This window comes from Amphichorda felina (assembly GCF_050947745.1).
Source record: "Amphichorda felina strain 45539 chromosome Unknown scaffold_6, whole genome shotgun sequence".
In the NCBI taxonomy this organism is placed as follows: Eukaryota; Fungi; Ascomycota; class Sordariomycetes; order Hypocreales; family Bionectriaceae; genus Amphichorda; species Amphichorda felina.
In genome coordinates this window covers 703,601-728,502 of record NW_028145044.1, presented here as the reverse complement: position 1 = coordinate 728,502, position 24,902 = coordinate 703,601, and the positions used below count along the sequence as shown (strand labels likewise).

General features: G+C 51.6%; 5 protein-coding genes across 5 annotated transcripts; 2 read left to right on the top strand and 3 right to left on the bottom strand.

The window, feature by feature from the left end:
• Positions 1–326: 326 nt before the first annotated feature.
• Positions 327–12,426, bottom strand: ACO1O0_006062 (putative Hybrid PKS-NRPS biosynthetic cluster; the record flags this gene model as incomplete). Its single annotated transcript, XM_083195458.1, has 5 exons — positions 327–5,131; positions 5,184–8,222; positions 8,296–11,061; positions 11,398–12,291; positions 12,423–12,426. 5 exons carry the CDS (start codon positions 12,424–12,426, stop codon positions 327–329), a joined length of 11,508 nt encoding a protein of 3,835 aa, XP_083048474.1.
• Positions 12,427–14,622: 2,196 nt separating this feature from the next.
• HPM9 (uncharacterized protein) lies at positions 14,623–16,490 on the bottom strand (the record flags this gene model as incomplete). Its single annotated transcript, XM_083195457.1, has 2 exons — positions 14,623–16,323; positions 16,383–16,490. 2 exons carry the CDS (start codon positions 16,488–16,490, stop codon positions 14,623–14,625), a joined length of 1,809 nt encoding a protein of 602 aa, XP_083048473.1.
• A 1,054-nt stretch (positions 16,491–17,544) lies between these two features.
• ACO1O0_006060 (phosphotransferase family protein) lies at positions 17,545–18,717 on the top strand (the record flags this gene model as incomplete). The annotated part of the gene is made up of 2 exons (XM_083195456.1): positions 17,545–18,121; positions 18,332–18,717. 2 exons carry the CDS (start codon positions 17,545–17,547, stop codon positions 18,715–18,717), a joined length of 963 nt encoding a protein of 320 aa, XP_083048472.1.
• Positions 18,718–19,079: 362 nt separating this feature from the next.
• Positions 19,080–19,913, bottom strand: ACO1O0_006059 (uncharacterized protein; the record flags this gene model as incomplete). The annotated part of the gene is made up of 1 exon (XM_083195455.1): positions 19,080–19,913. One exon carries the CDS (start codon positions 19,911–19,913, stop codon positions 19,080–19,082), a length of 834 nt encoding a protein of 277 aa, XP_083048471.1.
• A 1,362-nt stretch (positions 19,914–21,275) lies between these two features.
• ACO1O0_006058 (uncharacterized protein) lies at positions 21,276–22,336 on the top strand (the record flags this gene model as incomplete). Its single annotated transcript, XM_083195454.1, has 3 exons — positions 21,276–21,668; positions 21,761–21,881; positions 21,942–22,336. The coding sequence occupies 3 exons, from the start codon at positions 21,276–21,278 to the stop codon at positions 22,334–22,336; spliced, it is 909 nt and encodes a 302-aa protein (XP_083048470.1).
• Between the last annotated feature and the right edge of the window lie 2,566 nt (positions 22,337–24,902).

The following is a 24,902-nucleotide window of genomic DNA, read 5'->3' as shown; positions in this document are numbered from 1 at the left end:
TTATTTATGATGCTCCTCTATTCTCAAGCTGTAACATTCGTGGCTCTAGCAAATGAAGCTCATACATATAATTTGTGAGCGTGGGAAAAGTCTTAAATATGAAAATCAAAAGTAGTGATACATAAAACTCGAATTGAATTCCAGAGGACGATAATCTAGAACTTTATAAATTGCGAATATATGAATATCCTGAGTATATGACCGAAAACTACATACTGATACTAAACATCCTTTTCCCATGAAATAGACCGCTGCCATGTCCAGCCTTGGGCGAATAAATGAACTCAAACAATTCTACATAACACTTCAGATGTATGAAATGGCTCCTATCTTCGCGACTTGAGCTCGGCATCTCCCTGGCCGCTCCTGACCGTGGCATCCTGCGATGCTAGGATATAGGCGAAACCAAGTGCCTTGATCCGACCCATCCATTTGAGGATGGGTAGCCGCTCGAAGCGACTCTTTCCTCTTCGCTCTTCGGCAAACCTCTTGAGCTCATCAACCTCAACAGTGACGGGGCTCCTGTAATGAGAGAATAAGGTGGTGGCTGCGCCGGTGTCAGAGATCGGTGATACGGATTGGATGATAGACTCGAACAGCCACGTCGCCAGCTTCTCAGCAGGAATCAGGTGCATGCGGCCTTCCCAGCCCGTGGTGTCAGGTATAGCACCTGCAAGGTCGATGCAACGCAAAAATTCATCTAGAACCTGCTGCATTTGATGCTCTGGCTGCGACTGCGTTTGGGTCGACGAAGGGAGGAGGCGGTAGATGTACGACGGTACTGCAGGTGGGCTCGACGCAGACCTCTCTAGAAGCCGCTCACTGGCCCATTTAGATGCTACATAACCATCGGAGCCATCAACTGGTGGTTCAGTGGTGGTGGCTGAAGAAGCGGACCCTTCAGACCGGAGCTGACCCTCAGAGAGAACGCCCGAGGTTGAGATGAAGTGTATAGGGACTTGGCGCGCGGCTGCCAGCTTGACCAGCTCTCTCGTCGAGTGGACATTGGTGGAGCGGAGCATGTGGTAGTTGTCCCAGAACGAACGAACAGCACCCAGGTGCAAGACCACATCCGTTTGGTCAGCCAGGTCACGGAACTCGTCAACGCCCAGGCCCACCAGTGGAAGCGAAAGGTCACCAGAATGGTAGACCACCTTGGGATCATCGAAGAGGCCACCCTGGCGGGGCTTGTCTCTCACGATGCAGTGTATCTTGCCCACACGTGGATCTGCCGTCAGCAGCGGGAATAGGTGTTTTGAAATGTTGCCAGTTGCACCAGTGACCAAAATAGTCTTGGCCTCCGTCTCTTCCTTAGCACCAAGACTCTTGAGGTAACTGAGAATCGCCGGTGGAGAAGTCTCTAGTTCCCAATCAACAGCATTGACGCTGGGGCTTTCTTCGATCTTGCGCGCCATCTGTCCGAGTGTGTTGGCACTGAGGAGGTCAACAAGCCGAACAGCGACGTTGAAGACATCTCGGATGCGTGACTGAAGTCGAACAACTAACAGGGAGTTGCCACCCACAAGGAAGAAATTAGTCGAACGGGTTATGGCAAGCCCAAGTTTCTCCGCGTTGGGAAGAACCTGGCGCCACAATCGTCTTAGCTGGACCATGGTCTCAGTAACTTCCGCTTTGTCATCCTGGGCATCATCGGCCACTATGGAACCCTTCGGAAGGGGCAGCGCCTTGATAACCTTCCGATCCACCTTGGAGTGATTGTTCAGGGGTACCTGATCGAGTGGGACCGCTAGCACGGGTACCATATATTGGGGAATCGGAAGACGCCCAAGGAGCTGCTCTAGGAATGCACTTCTGTCGCTGACATTGTGCTCCGGAGAAAATACGACATGCGCGACGAGATATTCGGGATCACCCTGGCGCAGTGTAACAATGGCTTCTTGCAGAACGCCTCCTGCAGTCGAAATGATGTTGTTCTCAACGTCTTGTAGGTCGATACGAAGGCCTCGCAGCTTAACTTGGGTGTCCCCTGCAACACGGTTCCGGAAAATTAGGGATCCATCCTCTTGAAGATGTCCTATATCCCCCGTGCGATGCATCATGGTCCATCCGTTGGTGATATACTTGGGGGTTGCGTAGGGATTCGGCACAAAGACACGATCAGTGAGTGTGTTATTGGCTAGGTAGCCGAACGACACGCCGGCGCCGCCAATGACCACTTCTCCTGGCATTCCAACAGGGAGTGGCTTCAGATTTTCGTCCAGAATATAGGTTGCATAGTTGGGTAGAGAAAACCCACATGGCACAGGTCCTTCTTCCTCGGGCGGTCCATCTTTGCTCTGCTGGGTGTAGTCGATCAACCCTTTGTGGGACGCAATGGAAATCTCGGCTGGTCCGTAGGAGTTATGCAAATGTAGCTGCCCAAGACCAAGATCGGCAAACTGGCGCAAGAGAGTCTTGGTTAACGGCTCGCCACCTCCAAAGGCGAAACGCCAACTAGATGCTTGGCGAAGGTTGTCGCCTCCATACTGAATCCACATCGAGTATTCTGAAGGCGTCACCTTGGTGTATGTAATTGACTGGTCTCTCATGATTTCGGTGATGGAGAGCGGGTCACCTCGTTTGCTCCATGGAACCACGTACAGCATGCCACCATTGACAAGGCCTGTAAAGATTTGGTCCACAGAGAAGTCAAAGGTGAAAGCGCTTTGCTGCAGGACACGTTCGGCACCAAGCTTATATGTCTTTGTGTATCCCTCCATCTCATTCCGAATGCCCGAGTGTCTGATCATGATGCCTTTGGGGGTGCCCGTAGAGCCGCTGGTGTATAGTATGGCGGCAGGGGAATCTGGAGACGCAGAATTGGTGATAGCATTCGAGGCTGAGGGTGAGGACGCAACGTGAGCCACATCAACCACGATGGGGACGTTGAGCTTTGGTGCGTCACTAACGGTGGTGCTATCAACCACTACCGCACCTGGCTGACAGTGTTCTGCCTGGGCCACCAGGCGTGATATGGGGTTGCGGAGGTCCAGCGGCACGTAGACACCGCCGATGCGCATAATTGCAAGCATGGAACACACCCAGTCGGCCGAGGCTTGCTGGAAAACAAGCACATGGGAGCCAGAACAAACCCCGCCGCTTAGCAATGCCTCAGCAATAGCCTCAACTCTCTTGATCATAGCCGTATATGTAAGGCTGCTCCCAAGGCCGTCTACTAGAGCAGTCTTGTCTGGATTCTCTAGGGCAACCTGGTCAATTCGATGGGGAAGCGTGGCCGGCCAGTCCGAAACCAGGTCCGGGCCTCGCCCAACTTGTACAGCGCGGGCAAGTTGCTCCTCGCTAAACAGAGGCATTTGATCAAGAGAAACCGACAGATCTTGCGAGAGTGAATGAACGAAGTGTGCGTACGTCTCCAATAAGAGATTAGCCGCCGTTAAGTCGTATATGCCTTTCTGTACTCGAAGCGTGATATGGACATCTGATCCGAGATCAGCGACATCTAGCGAGATGTCGTACCCAGTTCTCCCTGGATGCATTTGGTCGACCTCAAACTGGCAATTCAACCAAGTCTCCCTTTCACTAGCCTGCTGCCGGTAGTCGAAGAATGCCTGGAAGAGGGGGCTGTATGAAGACGAACGCGATACGTTGAGTTCTTTCAGGAGCACGTCAAACGGCAGACGGGAGTTACCAAGTGCAGCGTAGGCCGTGTTTCGGGCCTCCACAATAGCATCCGAAAATGTTTGTGACGGTTGACGACGGAATCGCAAAGTCAGCAGGTTCAGGAAGAAGCCAATGCTACCCATCACATCACTATCGTGCCGGTTCGCATCAGCAATGCCAATGGTCAGATCCTGGTCGTCGATGAACGAAAACAACATCGTCTTGAATGCAGCCAAGTAGAAGTGGAATGGAGTCGACCTCTGTGCCCTAGACACCGATTTGATCCGGACGGCTAAGGCTGGCTCGAGTCGGATACCAACCTGGTGAACCGCGTAATTGGTCATGGCCAGTCTGGAGCTTGATCGAGCCATAGGCAGTAGGGGCAAGATTGGCGGTTGTTGGCCGGCCGGGAACACACCTTGCCAGTACTTCAGCTCATCGTCCAATTCCCCCATGTTAAGAGCCTGCCGTTGAGCCACAGAGAAATCCGGATACTGTTTGGGCGACGGCCCAAGAGGCTGGCCGTTGTAGACTTTCTCCAATTCCGAGGTGAGGATCTGGAAGCTGGCCATATCCATAATGATGTGGTCGTAGTTGACCAGGAGGTAATGAGAGGTTGGCGACAGTGTCAAGAGAATCAGTCGCAGTAACTGACCGCTCGATAGGTCGAATTCATGCGCTCGCAGCTTCTTGTACTCGGCCTCAACCTCATCTATCGAGCTGACCATCTTGCGTTCCAGCTTGACCGGGGAGGTGGCCATGATCTTTTGATATGCCTGGTCCGCCTCGTGCTCATGCCCAATGAAGGCTGTCCGAAGCGCCTCGTGCCTAGCGGTCACAGCACGAAGAGCTCGCTCCAGCTCACCGACACGAACGCTTCCCGTCATGCGGAAGCTCAAGGTCACATTGAACGTTGTCGGGTCTTCAACCAGCAGCCTAAGAAACCAGAACCGAGATTGGCCCACCGAAATGGGTTCGCTCCTAGTGAATGCCGTAGATGGAGCATGCGACTTGGTTACAACCCTCGACTCGGCTAGGTCTGTTGTGGAATCCTTGTGCGGAAATCGCAATGCAAAGGACGATCGAGTTATGGTAGAGGCTGGTGTATCCACAGATGGCGGGGTTGGTAAGCCTGGGGTAGAATTCTCGGACGGAGAACTTGACCTCGCCGTATGTGTGGATGGAGGCTTTGAGTTCTCCGTGGGCTGCGGCGGTTGTTTCTGGGGCGGTGATGGGACGGGTTTCTGGGACGCTTCGGCGGTATTATTGGTTCCAACCTGCGCAACAAGATCCTCGGGTAGTTTCTTCATTGCAAGTTCGCATATGTCATCGAGAGAAGAACCACCAAGTAACTTCAGCACCGGAATGTCAACCTTGAGTGCCTTGATGAACCAAGATCGCACTTCAACAGCGACGAGCGAGTCGATACCAAGCTCCACCAACGGGGCATCGGAGGGGATTTCTTGGTCGGCGCTTTGTAGAACGATACGCAATTTTGAGGAGAAGCATTCTAGATAGTTTAAGTTAGTGCACCGAGTTTAAAGGGACTCCTTGGATTTTACCTTTGAGCACTTGTAGGGCTTCCTCCTTTGTTACTGCCCTTGCAATCTGTTCTTTGACGGGAAGAGCGGCGGCTTTGCTTTTGGACTGGTCCCCTCCATCATCTGCGCCCTTGGTGTCGATGACCAGATGCGAGAAGATGGGGTTGTTGTACCATACCATATCTGTCTCCTCAGTAGTGATACTACGGAGGCCACTCGTCATCACCGCAGTGGGGACGGCCCTGGGGTCACTCTCCTCCGCTGGGTTCGCATAGCCGGCTTGAATACTTTCGGCAAAGGCCTGCCATAGGTCAGGCTCAGAGAGGGGCGTGATGCCGTACTTCTGCAACGAGTCAACGACATGTTGACCCGCATTCACAGCTAAGCCAATGCCAAGGATAAGACCGATGTCGAAGGCAGATGCGGCCAAGCCGCGCCTCCGCCTTTGCTTAGCAAGGCCATTCATATACCCATTTGCTGCCACATAGTTGGATTGACCCGAGGTTCCAATGACGCAGGAGATAGACGAGAAAAGGACAAAGAAATCAAGGTCTTCGTTGTAGAAGGCTTGGTCCAGGTTGTACGACCCGTCGATCTTGGGCCTAAATGTACGGATCATCGAATCAGTAGACATGCTACTGAACGGCGCGTCACTGAGGACGTTCGCTCCGTTGACGATACCTGCGATTGGCGGACAAGATGCCCTGATAGTCTTGAGAACGCCTTCAAGACTTCCCATATCGGTAATATCGGCTGCCAGGACCTTGACGAGTGCTTTCGTGCCTTGGAAAGACTCGAGCCACCTTTTGTCGACGTTGGGGCGACGACTCGTCAAGCACACACAACCTGCTCCATTCGATACCATCCATTCGCAAAGAGACTGTCCTACTTGACCGCTGAGACCAAAGAGAACATATGTTTTGTTTTGAGAAAAGAGGCTCCGGCCATCTATGGGCCGCACTTCTACATCAATCTGTCCATCCGCTGGCCAGTGGATGACAGAAGTGGCGTGGTATGGCACAGATCCGGAATGAACCTGGTCAAGCCGAAGGACGGTATCTCGGACACGCTCTTCTTGGGTGCTAGACTCCACTAACACGGACTGTTTGACCGCAGCAATGGCATCTTCTAGCCGGCACACAATATCTTCTCGATCAAAAGATCCAGGGAGAGAGGCCTGGAATTGGCAGAGCATAGACGGGTCTATCCGCCTGCAGCCTGATGGGAGAGCCTCCGTAATGCTCAGTGCAAAGTCTCCGGTATCATTTATCCCCGAGTTGGCATAAGCTGTCAAATCGAGGAAGTGCGTGGGCTTCACAGGCAGCAGCCTTCTCCGAACAACATGCCTGGGTGTGCGAGCACTTAGCTTGATCCACGATGAATCCTGATCTTGGGCATCGTTACCGCCGGCTTCACCGGCTGCGCACGAGAAGGTGACGCGGACATCTTTGACAGCAGCTCGTCGGGAAATAGCTGCAGCAAAGGAACGATCCTTGTTTGAACAATTGACCAGTATACTGCTTCCCGGAGCCAAGCTTTCGATCAAAGATGCTGCCAAAAGCTCGCTTGAGATGGCGATAAGCAGGCGGTCAACGTCGATTGTGTGAAGATCTGCCGCTGGCAATGATGCAACTGGAACAGTCTTGTGGGAATTCGTCGTCGACAGAGCCACAACAGGGTCAGCTGCCACACCCATAGTGCCGATGGAGAGAAATAGAAAGGCTTCGCCAGCGATGCAAAGCGCCATCAGGCTTGAAGCGGCAACCTTCGTAAGTGATGCCTGACTGTCTCTTATGGTCCTTGGTGACCTCACGTCCTCCACCAGGCGAGGTGGCGAAGCCGTGCTCTCTGAAACTACAGAGAAATTTGACGTCGAGACTGGAACTGACTTGGAGATGGTCCGCCTGGAAGCATTCAACCTGGCGTTTTGGTGGCGATTGGGTATAATCCGCGGGAGGAGTAGCTTCCCCTGATGGAGGAATGTCTCAGGCTCCTTGGACCACAAGAGCAGCTTTTGGTCCCACTCATCAAGAGCACATTGTCGTAGAAGTTGCTCTGCAATGACCTTGGGGACGTTGTCGTCCATGCTAGAAATGTCAAGAGTGTTGACGCTGATATGTGTCGCCTCGTTGCTAAGCGAGCGGCAGAATGCGAGACTTGCGGCGTGGTACGGCTCTTCGCCCTGCTGAGCCCCTCGGGTAAGCCACAGGATACCCTTTGCCAGTTCAAAAATTCGCTTAAGGCCTTCCATCTTTTCGTTTGTCATGGCTTTGAAAATGGGAGAATCAAGATCGACAAGGTTGACGAAGGTACTCATAGGATCCAAAGTCGTCGCCTCGACGTCGGTAGGCAGGCCGTTAAAAACGTTAATGCTTCCACAGAAGCGTCTGAGACTATCCGCAACCTCTTCGGCGATACGAGAACTCTCAATCGTTCCGGTGCCAAGGATCACCAGGCTATCGATGAAGACAGGGGCCGAAGATGACGAAAGCGGCCGTCGCAAGAAAAGCACTTGCTCATCTATAGCCTGAGCAGCCATAACGGAGAATGGCCAAGCAAAGTCGGGGCCGCCAGCCCTATGTGTAATGGTATCGATGCCCCCGAATCCAGCCTTGCGCAACGCCGAATGCCACTGCACGGGGGTCAGAGTTGGTGCATACCTGCGGGTGTCATGCACACCAATCCACCAGCTGGGAAGTCCCCCCATAACGGTGGCGAAACGAATTGGATCGTTGTCCGTGACCTCTAGGAGAATGAGATATCCTCCAGGCTTCAGAAGCTGCCGGGTGTTCTCTAATGCCTTCTGGACAGACGCCGTAGCATGCAGAGCATTGGAGGCAACAACAACGTCATATGAATGCGGCTCATACCCTTGACCTGCAAGTTCCTGCTCGATATCCAAGACCTTGAAATTTATCTTGTCGCCATACGTATTGAAGACTTGCGCGGCCTTCTTGATAGCATCTGATGATGCATTACTGTAGGTGTAAGAGGCCTTGGCACCGCCAAAACTTTCAATGGCTTCTAGGATAGGCTTCGTAGCCCCGTCTAGTCCAGCTCCTGAAAAAGGTTAGTTCTGTTTGAACGTTGTAACTGACAGCCCTGAAAATCGCTACTAGACGACATGTCTTACCTATTTCGAGCATTTTGGCATGCGGGTATCGTCGCGTTATCTGCATCGCTATCCTTGCTAAGATCGAGCGAGATCTATCAGCCCCATGACGTCTGCTGTAGTAGTCTTCGAGATGGCCATTGGACTCCAAGTGTTCCAAAATGTTACACTGGCCTCGAATCACAGCTGGCATCTTCTCCCCGACGTCCAAGATGATTCTGGTGGTGATGTCGCCCAATTGCTTAGAGATCAGCACCTCAATATCTTCGACACTGTCATTTGCCCATTCCTTTCTCAGGGTGGGATGCTGTCCGCTAGACGCGCGGGACAGAGTGTAGTTGACAAAATCCAAAAGATGCTGATGGTGCGGTAGGCTAGAGTTTGCCCATTCGTCGTCGGTGATTTCCGACTTCCATTTGCGCATGTAGTAGTACGAGATTCTCTCGCAAGCTGTTGCGACTTCAACCTCATCCACAGGTGTATGGCTTGACGTTGAGTTCACAAAAGAAGATACATCTGGGAATGCAACATCCAAAGTAGTTGATGAATACATCCAGCGATCCTCTGCCTCTGTGGCGGGTGCAAAAGGATTCAGTACCAGGTCCTCCACTTGGATCATCCCTTGCTGGCCATCTTCGCCGAACATGTCGATACTGGCAGAGAACAAATCTGAGTTGTCATCAAGTGTAGTGGAGATTGGAACCCTGGACCCGGAAGTTGGGAGTGAATTGCAAACCTCTGGGTTGACTCGAATTGTACGGATGTTTGTCGGAACATGGAGAGACCAGAGGCGTTCGTCTCCCGGAGATGAGTACGCGAGCATCGATGACTGAATGGCAACATCGAGCATGCTCGGGTGAACCAGATAAAATGTAGACTCATCGTCCGAGTAAGCATACGTGTCAACCAGAGCAGTAGCCAGGTTGAGCCTCCGTTTGATCGACGACAGTCCTCTGAATGAGCCAGTATAACCGTATCCCAGCTCGGAGAACATGGCGTAGACGCGGTCAGGATCAACTTCGGACATGTTGTAGTCCTCTACTGTAGAGATGCAAGGTAGTGTTGCCAGGTCCGGCTTGCCGAGCAAAATCTTGACTGTTGCGCTCGCCACAAGCTCCAGATCGTGGTCCGATCCTGTGCTGACGTTGGGCGCGGAGTAGATTGAGAAATCAGCTGTGATGGTCTGGTCCGCATGGCGCTCGATTGCCGTCAAGGTGGTAAGGGTCTCAACACCTGATGCATCTCCCTCTTCGAATGTAACAGCCCTTGGGATGGATAGGTCATGTACTTCAAAGAGCTCCACCGTCTTATTTCCAGCAAGGCTCCGGCACGCTTCAATGGCCATGGAGATGTACCCTGCTGCAGGGAAGACGACTAGACCCTGCAGCTGATGGCCCTCCATCCACGAAATTTCGGAAACCTTGAGCACATTCAGCCAGCGCATATCGTGGCTGTTGGATTCTGGAGATAGAACACCGAGCAGCTCGTGAGGGGCCTCTTTTCGGCCACGGATCTTCTTTGATCTGCGCGACTCACTCCAGTGAACTCTTCCATGATCCCACTGGTAAGATGGTAGATCTACCACCAACTTCTGGGGGCGTGGTTGTCTGGTCACAGCCTTATCAAACGACTGCAAGTCAACCGCCTTGGAACCCAGATGCGTCCACAAGAAGCCCAGAGCATCGGAGAAGGCCTCAACGTCATCGTTTCCACGACTCAGGACGCCGGAATACGGAATTGGATTTGCCCGTACGTTAGAAATGCTCTGCATGGCCGGGCCCTTCAGTGCGGGATGAGGCCCAATCTCAAGAACGAGGTTGATCTGCTCATCACTCGAGATGGCATTATTAACAGCATCGGCAAACAACACCGTGTTGGCCATGTTTTCCTTCCAATAGATATCTTGCAGCTCTTGTAGGGGTTCCATACCCTTAGCGCTGGGAGCTACACTCGAAAACCAAGTGCATGTGTTGTTCCGGTCCCCATTCACTTGAATTCCACAAGTGCGCAGCGCATCAACATAAATGTCGCAGCATGGGAGCATATGGTGAGAGTGATACGCAGTATCGACCTTTAGAAGCCTGGCGAACTTCTTTTGCTCATCGAGTAATTTCTTCACGTGAACAATAGCGTCGGCGTCTCCTGACAAGGTCACGCTGGAAGAGGAGTTGTGCGCCGCGACGGCTACCCGGCCCTTGAAAGCCTGCAAATTGACAAGCTCTTGCGCTTCTTCCAAGGATGTTCCAATGGCAAGCATGGCGCCTTTCTGCCCGTTATTTGTGTTGCCAGCCAGCCGGGCATACAGCCCTCGGTAGTAAGCGATGCGAACAGCGTCGTGAGCCGAGACGAAACCTGCCGCGTATGCCGCACCAATTTCGCCAGAAGAATGGCCCACGACGGAGGCAAAAGATATCCCAGCCGTCTGTAGGAGATCCACGAGCACAACCTGTATGGCAGTGCATAGAGGCTGCGAGAGCGCTGCGTCGGCAATGCGTGAGGTGTCGGCACCAGCAAGCATCTCCTCCCGGAGGCTCCATGCCGGGCGGTCAGCAGGCGGAAGGGTAGCTAGAGACTCTTCGAGATCTTGAATCCTCTGACGTACGAAGTCCGAGGATTGGATCAACCGCGCGCCCATCGCTGGCCACTGTGCTCCCTGCCCTGTGAAGACACCCAGGATACGAGGCGTCGCATTCTTGCCACTGGTTCGAGTGCCGATAGTGGTACCAGCATTCTTCTTAGCTGCTGCAAGCTTGTTGTCGATTTTGGCGCTGAGCTGTTGAATGGTCCCTGCAGAAAATGAGACTCTTGTTGGAAGTTGGCTCTTTCGTGTGTGTAGTGTCCAAGCCAAGTCAGAGGCATTGATTCCATGAGGACGAGTCTTGAGGATTTCAGAATATTTTTCCAGAAGAACAACCAGAGATGTTTCAGTGAGAGCTGAGAACACGAAGGGACTGAAAGAGGTAGATGACTTTTCATCTTCCGGGGAACTGGAACTCGTAGGCAGTCCGTACTCTTCCAATATGGCATGAGCATTGGCGCCTCCAAAACCTACATCAGAGAACAAACAAGTGGTTAGTATAGTTTGACAGGAGCCATCATGGAGACATTATACGAAAGACTCACCGAAACTGTTGACGCTCGCGCGTCGAGGAACCCCGGCTGGGAGTGACGGCCATGCGGTCAAACTCGTTGGCACATGCAACCCCTTATAAAACGGCTCAATCTTGGGATTCAGACGGCTGAAGGAAAGATTCGGAGGGACCATCCCCGCTTGGAGACTTCTGGAAGCTTTGAGCAAGCCTGCCAGACCGGCAGCGCCCTCAAGATGGCCTATGACGGTCTTAATGGACCCTACATAGAGAGGAGTGCTGTTGGTAGCGTGGAAGGAGCGACCAAAGGATTCATAGATGGCAGCGGCCTCTCTTGGGTCCCCAGCTTGGGTGCCAGTCCCATGAGCCTCAAAATATTGTGGTCGGTCGTGGGGGTTGTTTTCAGGGTCCAGGCCGGCTTTGAGGTATGTCTGACGGATAAGGGAGACCTGTGCCTCCGTGCTGGGAACCGTAAGGCCGTTCGAGAAACCATCCTGGTTGGCGCCAGTCTCGCGAATGATACATTCGATATGATCGCCATCGGCAATGGCGTCGCTTAATCGTTTCATCACAACGGCAGCCACTCCCTCTCCGCGGGCGTAGCCGTCGGCATCGGCGTCCCACATCCGCGACCGTCCGTTGGGAGAGAGCATTTTCAGATTGCTCTCCCCAATATACATGTCGTATCCTAGTAGCACCTGAGTGCCGCATGCCACAGACACCTGTGATTCGCCATTGCGTAAGGATTGTACGCCCTGGTGGACGGCGATCAGGCTCGATGAACACGCCGTGTCAATAGTCATACTCGGTCCATGCCAGTCAAAAAAGTACGAGACTCGATTTGAGATAATCGCCCTGTTTATTCCAGTTGCAAAGTACTTTGGGATGGTGTTGTGGTCTCGCAGGAGGGTGTCATGGTAATCAACAGCTAAGGAGGAGTTAGCTTTGACAAGGTCATGGTCAAATCCCTGCCAGTCTCATCCCCACCCTTTGCGCTTACAAAAGGGTTGTGGCTATGAACATAACAGGGCTTTAGATGTTTTGTATGTGTTTACTTACTCATTGTGCCCACGTAAACTGAAGTGTCAGATCCTCGGAGCCGCTCAAGGGGATGACCGCCAGCCTCAAGGGCTTCATACACCGTCTCCAAGAGTAGGCGCTGCTGCGGATCTATTGCTTCGGCTTCATTGGGGCTAATGTTGAAAAATGGAGCGTCAAAAACGCGGATATCCTCATCCAGCAAGTATGAGTGACGGACGTTGGTCGTTCCGTGTCTGGCGCCGTCATGGTGATAGAGACCCGTTGTGCTAAACCGGTCAGGTGTGATTTCTTGACGCAAATCTCGAGGATTCTGAAGTAACTTCCACAAGGAAGAAGGTGAACTGGCGCCCCCTGGAAATCGGCAGCCGCTACCAACGATAGCGATGGGCTCTGATCGCGACGAAGCCGATTGGGTCATCTTGTTGAATGGGTAATCCCCCCGGTTCACTAGGAAGGATAGGGAATATACAGTGTATAGTGTTGAACAAAAGCGTATGGACCTCAGTTCGTCTCGTGCCTCACAGTTTTGGGGTACTCAGGGGTAAAGAGATATCAGGTTCATGCCGAGCTTAAGGAGTGTACAAGGGGTTACAACACACTCAAAAGTTACCAATAACTCTAGGAGTCTTGTTTTCCTGTTATCGGCCTCCATTGACACAGCTCAACTACCTCTTGCCTTTCTTGTGACGGCGCCGAGTTACTATGAACGGCGAGTTCCGAATCTCTATCCCAGAGCCGATATGCTGCTACTGCATGATACGTGGTACAGGTAGTTTCAGCCTCGCTCTTGGTACCTACCATGTAGGCGACAAATAATCTCCGTCCCCTATGTATAGTGCAGAGCCGAGGTGCGCCGACACGACACACACGCAACGATCTAGAAGGGTGACTTTACAGCTCCGAACCGAGAATTATATGGCTTACCGCCGAAGGAAACGGCCGACTGAGTAACTGTGGGTCTACACGGCAGTGGTGATGAATCTATTTGAGATCCGGACACTGCCGGGCCTTGTATGTTGTCGGGCCTTTATGACGTATAAAGCCCCGTGCCAGTAAGAAGTCCGGCCCACGGTCAGCAATTGCTCCAATACTTGCTTAGTCGACTTTTCTGAAGATTTGAGCAATTAATAAAATTACTAGAAGACAATCCGCATAAAAATATCATGTGACTTGTCGGCTTACTGCCTTCGGAGTGATATGTGTGCACGGCGGATAGTACTCTCACCCAAGTGGCACCGCGACTCCACGAGTTCCTCCAAACCGCCGCAGGTTCCTGCGATAGAATTCGGGCCTGTAGTAGATGATTTCAGTCCAGGGGAAGGCCCCACTTCGACTCGAGCCCAAAAAGCGGCCGGAAAAGGAACTTCATAAACAATGCTAACTACACATAAGTGGGTATGTAAAGAACACAATAATTTTACTAAGCGGCATATGTAGAGAAACAATTAAACTCATGCTAGCTACCTGCTCACCTCTTTTGTTCTTCTCTTCAAGCTGGCGAACCCTATGGTTCTTACAGTCCATCAGTCATTATTTCGGGCATATACTGACTACCTGTACTTTCTTTCTTGATTAGCAAATACGAGATTAGAGAGTAAATTTCCGATTCCTCGCTACCTTCAAAATACTCCGCGATATACGCTGAGAATGTATAGCCGTAGATACGTTCGATCATACGTTGCGATAGCTTTAACTGCATGTGCCAGCAGAAGCACGCTAACCACATGTCCAAAGTACACTGGTCTCGAGATTTACTATAACGCAATTATTACAATATCCACATCTAGTTTATAGTCAAACTACATGTACCCTTCTGTCTAGCCGCCCACGGTAATTTCAGAGCGCCATCCAGCCTCTCTCCAGTTACGCGACATAAGCGCAACCTTTTTACCCTATGAGTTAAAGAGATAATAGCTTTAGATATAAGCACAAAAACATGACATAATTTGGCAATACAGTTATATATATTTACGCTGAGCCTCAATATACGCGTGCTAGTAGACACTGTCATCCAATCAAACAGTTTACTGAGATAATTTTCCCGATTTCGTTATTACAAAGTCAGTTAACAAGTTTAAGACACTTCATCTAAAGCTTCATCTCAAAGCATAGTGTCAGAGATTTCCAATTCATAGTAGTATATCAAAATCTCTAAGCAATTGTCCAGCACCCCTCGCCTTCCCCCCCCCCCCCCCCAACAAGCCGACTGTCAGACCCGTCAAGCGCGACACAACGGGCCATCAGGTCTGTCAATAAAGGCCTCCGATCCGACACAAGTAGGGCAGTAGAACAAAGCATGTGGATCATACTTGTTCTTGGCAGCCAGGTGGCTCTTGTAGTTTGCTCCGTAGAATGTGTCAATGAAATCGGGATCGTTCCGATCACCCTCGTTCATATAGCCGCCCGTCCCAGGCGCAAGCTTCTTTCCCGCCCCGCCCTTTACGAAAGTAATATCGTCGTTGATTTCCTGACGCTCGGAATTGGTAATATTCTTGCCAGGGTTTCTCCAAGTCACAATGACGAATGGTGACTCTCGCCACGCAGGGTGGAGGCCAGAGGTAGTGTCCTTTGCGTCCTCAAACACCTGCCCACCCGACACGATTAAGACTGCGTTAGACGCGTACTCTTCTGGCCTCCCACTGATGATCTCGACCGTGTCTCGGACATTTTTATAATCTTTGACGGATTCGGGGTTGAACATTCGCGATGTCATTGCCCAAGTGTCGCCAGCGGGATCATACTGTCCAGACTCATTGTAGTAGAAGGGCCAGTAGTCGTTGTAAGTAACGTAAGTCTCATTGATGAACAGTCGGTCTTCGAACTTGGAGAGAGCCTTGCGGACGGGAGCAAACGCAGCCTCGGCCTCCTCCTTTGACTTGCCAATGGCCCATATAGCATGCGAGTATCCGGACGTGGCGTTGTTGACAAAGACGGTGCGAAAGTTGCGGTGCCAGTAGGCGTACCCAGCATATCCAGCATGGTTGAGGCTAGGGTAGGCCTGGACCAAGACAGCAATGGCGTCTAGAAGGTCTTTGTTCTCTTCTGTCTTGTGATATGGTGCTATCTCAAGTTTGTGGGTAGTGATGATGTCGACATTTGGATGCGCCTTGATTGTCGTTCCGAGAACAACACCGTATCCAGGCCCACCGCCACGCAGAGCTCGGAACAGATCAGCGTGTTGGCAGTGATTGGCAGTCACAACACGGCCATCAGCAAGCATCACCTCGGCCTCGAGAATCTGATCGGCGCCGAGTCCGTAGTTACGAGAAGCCGGGCCATGTCCACCTCCAGAAGGCCAGCCTCCAGTGGCTCCAGGAGAGATGGAGCCACCTGAGACGACGATGACATTGTTCTTTATGGCTACCTCGTGGACGTCACGCCACTGCCACGCGCCATCGACACGAATTGCACTTCCATCCCAGTGAGACTCGGAGGTGCAACCCGTGACTGAACTGTACTTGTCCTGGAAGTCGATGCTGTTTCTGAAGTATCGAAGCCATATCTCAAGACTCCCGTAACCGTCCGAGCGGCCGAGCATATCGTGGCCGGTGCTGGCCACAGAGACGCGGATATTGTTGTGTTTCGCAAACTTCAGCGCCTCCGCAATATGTTGGCGCGAAGTCACATTGACAGCATATGCCGGACTAGGGCCCAGGACACAGGTCGTGGGAAGGTCGCCTGCAGCATAGTCGACTGGCGCGCAAGTTATATTGTATGGCAGCGGTCTGCCGATAGGGTTCTCCGTCTGAAAGTCCTGATCGGACCACATCTTTGCCACGTAGTCACATTTCTTCAGATCTTGGTCTGGGCCATCGTAGCATGCTTCTGCGATGGGCTCAGTCTTGATTAGCCGACCACCAAGAAGGTCATCGAAGTCCTTCCACTTTTGACTCGAGGGCCAACACTCCTCCCCGGGTGCCTGTACAACCGCAAGTCAGCTCTGAGACACCAACGCTCTGAATTTATTAAGGAACTTACACATCTGCACCTTGAAGAATTGAAGGCGTCCCCATTCTCCAACTCGTGGCCTTGGACGCCAGCCACCAAGACGACCAAGGTCGATAGCAACGTCTTTGTGAGCAACATTATAAAGACTGTGATAGAAAGAGCTTAAAACTCAAAACTCCTGCCTTTATCTTCCTTGAAATGATACAGTAGACGGTTTGGCGTATACGACTCTTTTATATGCGTAGCATGCTCGGGATACCCGGGATACTCGGCATACTCAGCATAATTAGCATAATCAGCTGAATATAAGCCCTGGTCTTGTCGGGTAAGCCTTGCCCATATTCTCCCGTGCTGCTTAGGTCCGAGGCGCTGTGTTGATTACAATACGCCGAGCATAAAGCGCCGACCCTGTCATCAACGGCACCTGGCAGCCGTGTCGCATATTTTGCGGTGTTGGGGCAGCCTTTACCATCACTCTGTTTGCAATCATTGCAGAGATTCCAAAGAACAGGACCTAGTACTAAATCACCAGCTCTACATGGCCCCGCGCATCTAGCAGACTCGCCAATGGACAGATCTTACCGGAAGTAGTATATGCTTTAAGGAGGTGCCGTAGGTACCTGCAGCCTGCAGATCCACTACCACACACACCAAATCCCTAAAAACAAACGCCGATCCATCCAAGAGATCATGACTTTGGTTCCAGTGGGGCATGCCGCCAAAAACTGCAGCCATTAAATCTTTGAGAGGAGCTTAACGGGATCCCGAATTTTCCACTAGGCATAGTCGTATGGTAGATTAGATCAGGTAGGCTAATATTGGTTCGCTCTACTAAAGCTCGAAAAAAAAAAGATAGACACAAAACATTAAATGCAGCGCTCTTCTACAACAAGGAGACCAATGTCAATATGTTGAGCACGTGATTGGCAGATGCGCGAAGAGTGACAACTGTGTGGTCGCGCATGAGAAAAGACTAGATTTTGTTGATTTTGGGGCTTCTTCTCCTGCACTATACGCCGCCTATTTCTGCTTTGGTCAGCGAAACAAAACCCCTCCTCGGCGCCATATAAAGCATTCAATCTTCGGGTTTTACTTCAAGACGTCAAAGGAATGGCTAGGTGACGGCTGGATATCCTCGTCTGGATTCACGCCTGAGCCAGGCAATCGTCTCCACCAACAGGTCCAAGCCGTGATGACCACGACCAACTTCCAGAAGCTGGAGCAAGAGGCGCTCGCAGCCCGCAGGAGGCGTGAGAGCCCCCTAGATTTGGGGGTCTTATGCGTCATTGACACCTCGCGGTTCACCTTTGGATTCAACAATGCTGTACTGAAGGTCTCATTCTCAGACAACGTCGACTGGATCCTAAGAATTCAAAACTCCGTTGAGATGCCGTCCGATACCGATAGCAGCACTATTGACTTGCTAAGCGAGATTGCAACTATGGAGATAATCAGCTCCAAAACCACCATTCCAGTACCTAAAGTATTTGCTTACGACGTCTCGTCCTCTAATGGAATTGGGTACCCGTATATCCTCATGGAGCATATCGACGGACGCATCTTGGATGGATCAATTGCTTGTGAAGTCCCCTCGGAGTATATCCTGAAGGTTGCAAACCAGATGGCACGGGTGTTGTTCGAGTTAGGCAGCTTGACCTTTGACCGCCCCGGTCGTATCTGGAAAGGAAGAGACGGGAAGCGCCCTCTGGAGATGGTTCCATCTGATGTGTGCAAGACGACGTCCCAAGAACCTGATATCTACACGTCTCGTGAGTGGTTGTATCGGCACCGGCAAGAGAATAACCGGCAGGCTTTGGATTCACACGGCCATGATCCACAGTGGAGGACCGCGTGCTAGGTTCTGAAGGAAGCTGTGTCACATATCTTGATTGAAGATCGAGTGTATGGCCCGTTTCCACTCTGTCATGTTGATCTACACCGGGGAAACATCCTGTTTGACGATGAGTATAACATAAAAGCAATCATTGACTGGAGCCAGGCACAGGCAGTCCCTGTAGAGCGCCTGGTCATCAGTCCAGAGTTCGTTACCTTCCCAGCCGGCGCAAAGGAGAGGAATGAAAAGATTCTCAAATTCAAACATCTCGTGCAGAAGGAGCTAGCGTACCTAGAGGATAACGATCAATCTCATGGAATGTGGAAGAACCACACCTTGTCGAAGGCCTTTGGGACGAAGAGAGCTGAGATTACCTACCGATGCACCTATAGCCTGCCGCATCGGGCAATATATGACGGGCGAATGGTGGCAGGGCTGATTTACGGCAGCGATGTCACCTGGGAACAGCTGGTTAGTGAGTATGGAGGTACGCCTATCTCCTCTCTCGTAAACTACAACCAACCTAGCTAGTGTCGGAAGGCAATATCTGCACATGATGAGCTCCCTCAGGCCGTCTAAATGCGTCGCTATCGAATATATTCATATCAACAGAAGGAGACTCATGAAAGACTTCTCTTTCCGCGTCCCGGTGCAAATAGTCATTAAGACTTCGCTCTCTTCTCCTTACAGGTTGAATACGATGATTTCAAGTGATGGCGCCTCGTGATATATCACTTGTCTCATGTGTGGGCTCTTGAGACTGGAATAAACTTCACTGCCCGACTGTATATTTGTTATATCTATTATTTTTGCTCGGAAAGAAAAAAGGAGACAAGAAAAAACGAAAACTCGCTCTAGACTAATTTCCCTCTTTGAAAAAAAAAACGTTGCGATTAAACACTACCAAGACCCTGAGCTGCCGCAATGGTCATTTCCCAGATCCTCAAGTAGGTTATCGCCGTGGCAATCTCAAAAGTCTCGCTAAGGGACTGGATGAAGAAGAGATCGCCGCCCTCGTTGTACTTTTTCAAATTTGCCTGGTAGGTGCCGATGGCCAGGATCTCAGCGCCGTCGCTCGCGTACCAGAGGGGCCGCTCCTTGCGCTTGCCACCATACGCAGCGTCCTTGGTTGCCATGCGGACGAGCTTGTGGCCGCCGGTGTGGTTTGAGCCGGTCAACTCCTTGATCTCGTTGCCGTGGGTCGTGCGCCATTCAAACTGCTCCTTGCGATGGCCAATCGTGAGCTCAAAGGGCTGTGCGCTCTCCAGGGATTTCTCCAGGTAAAACTGGAAGGTATCCTTAATCTCGCCGCCAGGGTGGGCGTAGATCCTGATGGCCGACTCCTTGTTTGTGCGCTTCTCGCTCGATGCCAGATCAGGGCTGTCCTTGTCGGGACCGTCCTTGAGGACATTAGGACCCTTCCACTTGGCCGGCACCATGGCGAAGAGCAGGTCCTCCTTTGAAGTGCCCAGCCAGTATGTGCTGGTCCACATCTTGAAAAATATGGAGCACCTCTTGGGGAACTTGACCGTCTCGGTGCTGCCGACGCCGAGGGGGAGGCCGGCACTGGACTCTGACGGTCCGGCGTTGTCGGAGGCCAGAGGCAGTGGAGCGTACACATGCATGGGCTCGTAGGCAGGGGGCGGCCCATCGTCTGTTGGTGGTGGCGCTACCCAGGTGCCGTTGCCATACTCGTAGGCCTCCCCCTCTTTCTCAGGGCTGCCCATTTTGAGATGGTGGTGTATTTCGGTCAGCGTTTCTTCCAGGCCAATTGATGTTTATATTCAGAGCGAAGAAGAGTGAGGAGAGTAAGCAATGCGGGAGAATTCAGGATTCCAGGTATTAAGCAATTGATGTTCGTTGGGCAGGTACTTACTTATACTAATAGCTGCAGTCATACGACTGGAGTCTGGAGTTACGTATCCCGTTGGCCAGCCCGCCCTTTTTTTACACCCCGGGTTCTCAATCGTCACCCACCTACTCCGTACCCTGCGCCCTTCAGCTCACAGACTAGGCCGATCACGGTCGCTTCGATATGGGTGAGGTTGGGCGTGTCGTAGATGGCGTGTTAAAATTAAGCAGGCTTTGTAGTTTGGCAACATGAACGAGGACTATTGTGCAAACTCATCCAAAGGATGGAGGCCCTTGAATGTGAGATTAAACACGCTCACTGATTGGGGTGTGGAACTCACGCGGATGGACCGCCGGTATATTGATAGGGCACGGTGACATGTGGCGATAGGCGAGATCCGTGTTGGGTTACAGGTGGCATCGATATCGTATGACTGCAGCGCACCATTTCTCCAGTCTCCTCGAGGCAACGCGCAGCGCCATTCCAACTTCCAAGATCATAAGCACATGCACATATGTAATATTGATGTGAAGAGGATGGGAAGGACACCGCCCCAGCCCCAGCAAGTGTGGCGTCCCCACAGTTGCCGGATTAGTGCGGGCAGCGCTCTATAGTTCCCAATTAGGCAATATGCAGCGCTCTGCCAAGACCACATACTCGGGACATGGCGAGATCCTACTGCCGGCGAACCAGGCATACCTTGCCTAGTCCAGGCATTTATGCATCACTGAGACTAATATTTAACGTTTAGCCCAATCATTAATCCAATCTCCACGTTTCTGAGCTGACCTGCAGCTACATTGTAAGCGAGTCTCCTCGCAGGTATTGCCACAATGCTCTTGTAGACTCGGTTAGTGACTAACTGACCATGCCTAAGTAGCCACTGATATAGGTATTGTAGATTTATATTTTCCACTCTCTTATTTGCATATCCTTCCATCTCACGTCAGACTCTAATCTATTTCTACTACACCCCATCTGGCCGCAACATTCATGATCCAAGTTTGCGGCCTGTACTTGGGTGGATCCATGAAGCTGAAGCTGATTGAACCTTCAGTCTTCAAATATGAACAGGAAGTATATAAATGGTGCAAATTCCCTGAAATCCCTTTTCCGGCCTTGCTCTTCCCTGCCCCCTCCTTCTCTCTTGGTTAGATTTATGTAGTTCATTCTTCTACATTTATTTATATATTGTTATTTGTTTCTGTTCATCCGAGACGCCACCCCTCCAACCGTCATGTTGAGCCTTCATAGCATTGCCACGGCCGGGCTCCTCGCCGCTGCCCTAGCGTCCGCCCAGAACAGCACCGAGTGCGTCAAAGGCCTCAAGGTGTTTGTTGCCCGCGGAACCAACGAGACACTGAATGATGCCCAGAGTGCGTTCCCCAACCTCGGTGACCTAATTGGCCTTGGCGAGACCATGGGCCTCGGCATGACGGGAACAATGCTCAAGCCTATCTTCGACCAGATTGACGACTCAGGCTATTCTTCCATCCTGTATCCTGCGACCGATAACGACCCAGTCTACTTCCAATCCGTTGCCAATGGTACCCTTCTTGTCAGGGAGGCCATGACCCAATATGCCAAGGCTTGCCCAGACTCCAAGATGGCATGGTTGGGATACTCACAGGTAAGGCTTCTTTCTCTCCTCTCTTCTTCTTTGTCATGTTTTTCATCTTCTTTTTACTACCTATTCAGAGCCCGATGCTGACTGTGTTATAGGGCGCTCAAATTATCAGCAATAATCTCTGTGGGATGGGGGCAATCTGGGCGTATTATGCCGGGGACGAAGCGACCATAACGGAGCTTTTGACGCCCGTGCCCACAGAAGTCTCCAAGAACAGTCAGTAATCACCACTCCATTCAATCCATCTCGCCCTCTGTCTTGTTGACTCCTTTATAGTTGTGGCCGTCGTTCTTATGGGTGACCCCTCGTACTCGAATGGCACCGACTACAACCACGGCACCTTCAACCAAACTGGCAGCGGCGTATTCTACCGCCACGATTTCAGCGCATGCAACGCACTTGGCAAGCGAATCCGGTCCTACTGCGACGCCGGGGACCCGTTCTGCGACGTGGGCGACTTTTTCCAGACGGGCATCCACACGCAGTATGTCCAGAACCATGGCGAGGAGATTATCTCGTTTGTCGTGGAGCAGTTCAATAATGGCGGAGACTCTGGGGGTGCGGATCCAGCTCCGTCTGATGGCGAGAGGCCCGTCTCCGGAGCTTCTGCAGTCGGAGCGGCGTCCAGCTTTGCTATCCTTGCCTCTGCCCTGTTCTTTTCTCTCTCATAATTTGCGTCAGGGAATGGGTCCCTGAGCTGTGAGAGTGGCCCGTCAGGTTAGGCATCATTGATTCATGGGACGTGGGTTTCACGCTGGGGTTGGTTGTAGGGGACAGAGGATGGAATCGTTTTGAGGAGGATAGAAGGGAATCCGGGAATTGTACAATAGACTTTGATTCCACAACATCCTTATCGGTGATATATTCTATCTCTTTGCCATGTCCAAATAGTATATTGAATGGTACTGCCAATGTGAACTAAACAACTAGAAAACTAAAAGCAGGGCCATGAACTTGCCTTATTTACAACAACCATACTAGTAATATAAGTCGGCCCTAGACTATAATTCGTAGCATTTTGAAGTTTTTTTTTTTTTTTGGAGACGAAGGAAGGTAACGGAGAGGCTAGTAGATTTGGGGTGAAAGCTTTTGTATGAAAGGTAGAAGTATACGAGAACAAGTCGTGGGGACGGCAGGGATAACCGGGGCTTATAGGGCCGGTCGCCGGGGAAGCCTAATGACAATATCAGGACACAGCTTCTTGGTAATAGACTACTCATGTCTACCTACCTAGGGGTGCTTTCGGCAGAGTGGTATGTCGATCGGTAGAGTGCTATTTCTCTACGCAGATCTATCGAGATAGTCTCGATTACTCCTGACTTGGACGCCGACAGATGACAACGTGGCTATACGCACGGATTCTTGGTTGGACATGGTATCAGCTGTGGCGCTGGGAGAGCAAATTACGGAAGAGTAAATCCGCAAGGAGAGGCTGTCTGCTATGTTCCCACAGGATGAAACATGTACGTGCGTGCTTAGACGTGTTCTATAGCGCCAAGACCTAGGCCGATGGCTACGAGTTGCGTCTCAACTTCATTATGTGTGCCATATAAGCACTATTTTGATGGAGGATCCTCCAAGGCTTGTATAATTTTGCTGCTACCCAGAGAATACAGGACAAGTTGTGTGCAGGAACTGTGGACAATCTCACCGAGGTAATTTCCGATGAACTCCGAGGACAGAAGGTGCAGATAATTACTCTGATGTGTATATTGCTTCGCATGGTGATACTTTAGACAAGACAACATAGGTCACGCGTATATTAGTATTTTCCGCAGCTGTGGCTGAATGGCTGAAACAGGGCAACGACTCCTCGACAGCGTGATGATGATAGAAGGTTTACTATGGTATGTTTGTTGTAAGCGCACGGGACCAATCAGGAGTGGCACCAGAGCACAGGGTTGGGTGGTCACTTGGTGTCTGTCACGTTGGTCACATTAATTACTGCTTCCTACAACTCACCCAACGCTTGTTGTGGCTTTTCCTCTCTGTACATAACCACTACTCAAAATGCCAATTCCACATCCTGGTTTCAGGCCCATAGTGTTTGTCCCAGCAAGGGAAGAAGCAGATATCCGTGGTATGCCAGTGCAGCACATCTCGGCTATAGCTCACCACCTCATTGATGACGGGCAAGGAGGAAACCACTAGTGCTTCTATCTATCGACCAAACCGGGCCATTCCGTGCGCATAGACCCTGCGCCTAGCGGTATTCAAGGGCCAAGCATTCCCAGGGGCTCCAAGGCCAACTTCGTCGTCTCAGCCCTTCCGTGCGACACGCCACCGGAGGCCCAATATGTCGATGCCCTCTCGGCTGCCCCTGGCCTTACCGTGGGGCGCTTCCTTGATGCAATCACGGATGCTGGGCGGGACAAGTTCGAATCCGAGACTAGTGGAAGAAGATGTAGGTCATGGGCCACGGATCAGATTGGGTTGTTTCTTTCCCTCGGCCTCATCATAAACGCCAAGGAAGCTGAGGAAACGAAGAAACACTTGGTCACCGAGTTCGTCGACGGAAGACGCACCGGCAGGGAGGTCCCACTGAATAAGGGGGCGTATTATGCATGATGCAGTGTGTTGTACATACATTGATGCGAGAAAGGTGTTTCGCAGGGTCCATCCGAAGCTAGGATACAGACTTGTTGACTACAGTCGAGCGCGAGCTTCGCTCTTCGCTCTTCGATTGTCCCTCCGCACTCTGGCGGTTGCCCCATCGTAGATCTGAGATGGCGGGGTTCTAGTGGGACAGGACACTGGGACAGGCCACTGGGCAGTAGGGAACAACATGTGGGTAGCAGTATTAATAATGTGTGACGGGCAACCCTGCCTTCCCCGCATCGCGTTGCTTCCCGAATTTTGTCAGGGTCCAACAACTTCCAAGTCTCCCAACACTCAAATTACAGTCCATGTCACCAGCCCAGTCGGTCTGTGATCAGCTCGGGCCAAGACAGGCTGGCAGTCCGCTCACCAGGGTCCCGTCACCGTCGGCCCGATGAGACACGTCGTTACTACGCTGCCCCTCTCTATGCATGGGTTGCGGATGCGAATCATGCGATTCCGCACCGCATTCGTGTGCATTCTGAGTGGTGACTGAACTGACTTGGAGTCTGGACTGACAGGACTCTGTGAGACAGATGCAGTAGCCTCCTCGATTGAGTCGTTCTCCCCCGCGCACCCCAGATTCCCTAGTCAATAATGCCGGCTGTTGGCGTGCATGGGCATGGGTAATTGGTGTTA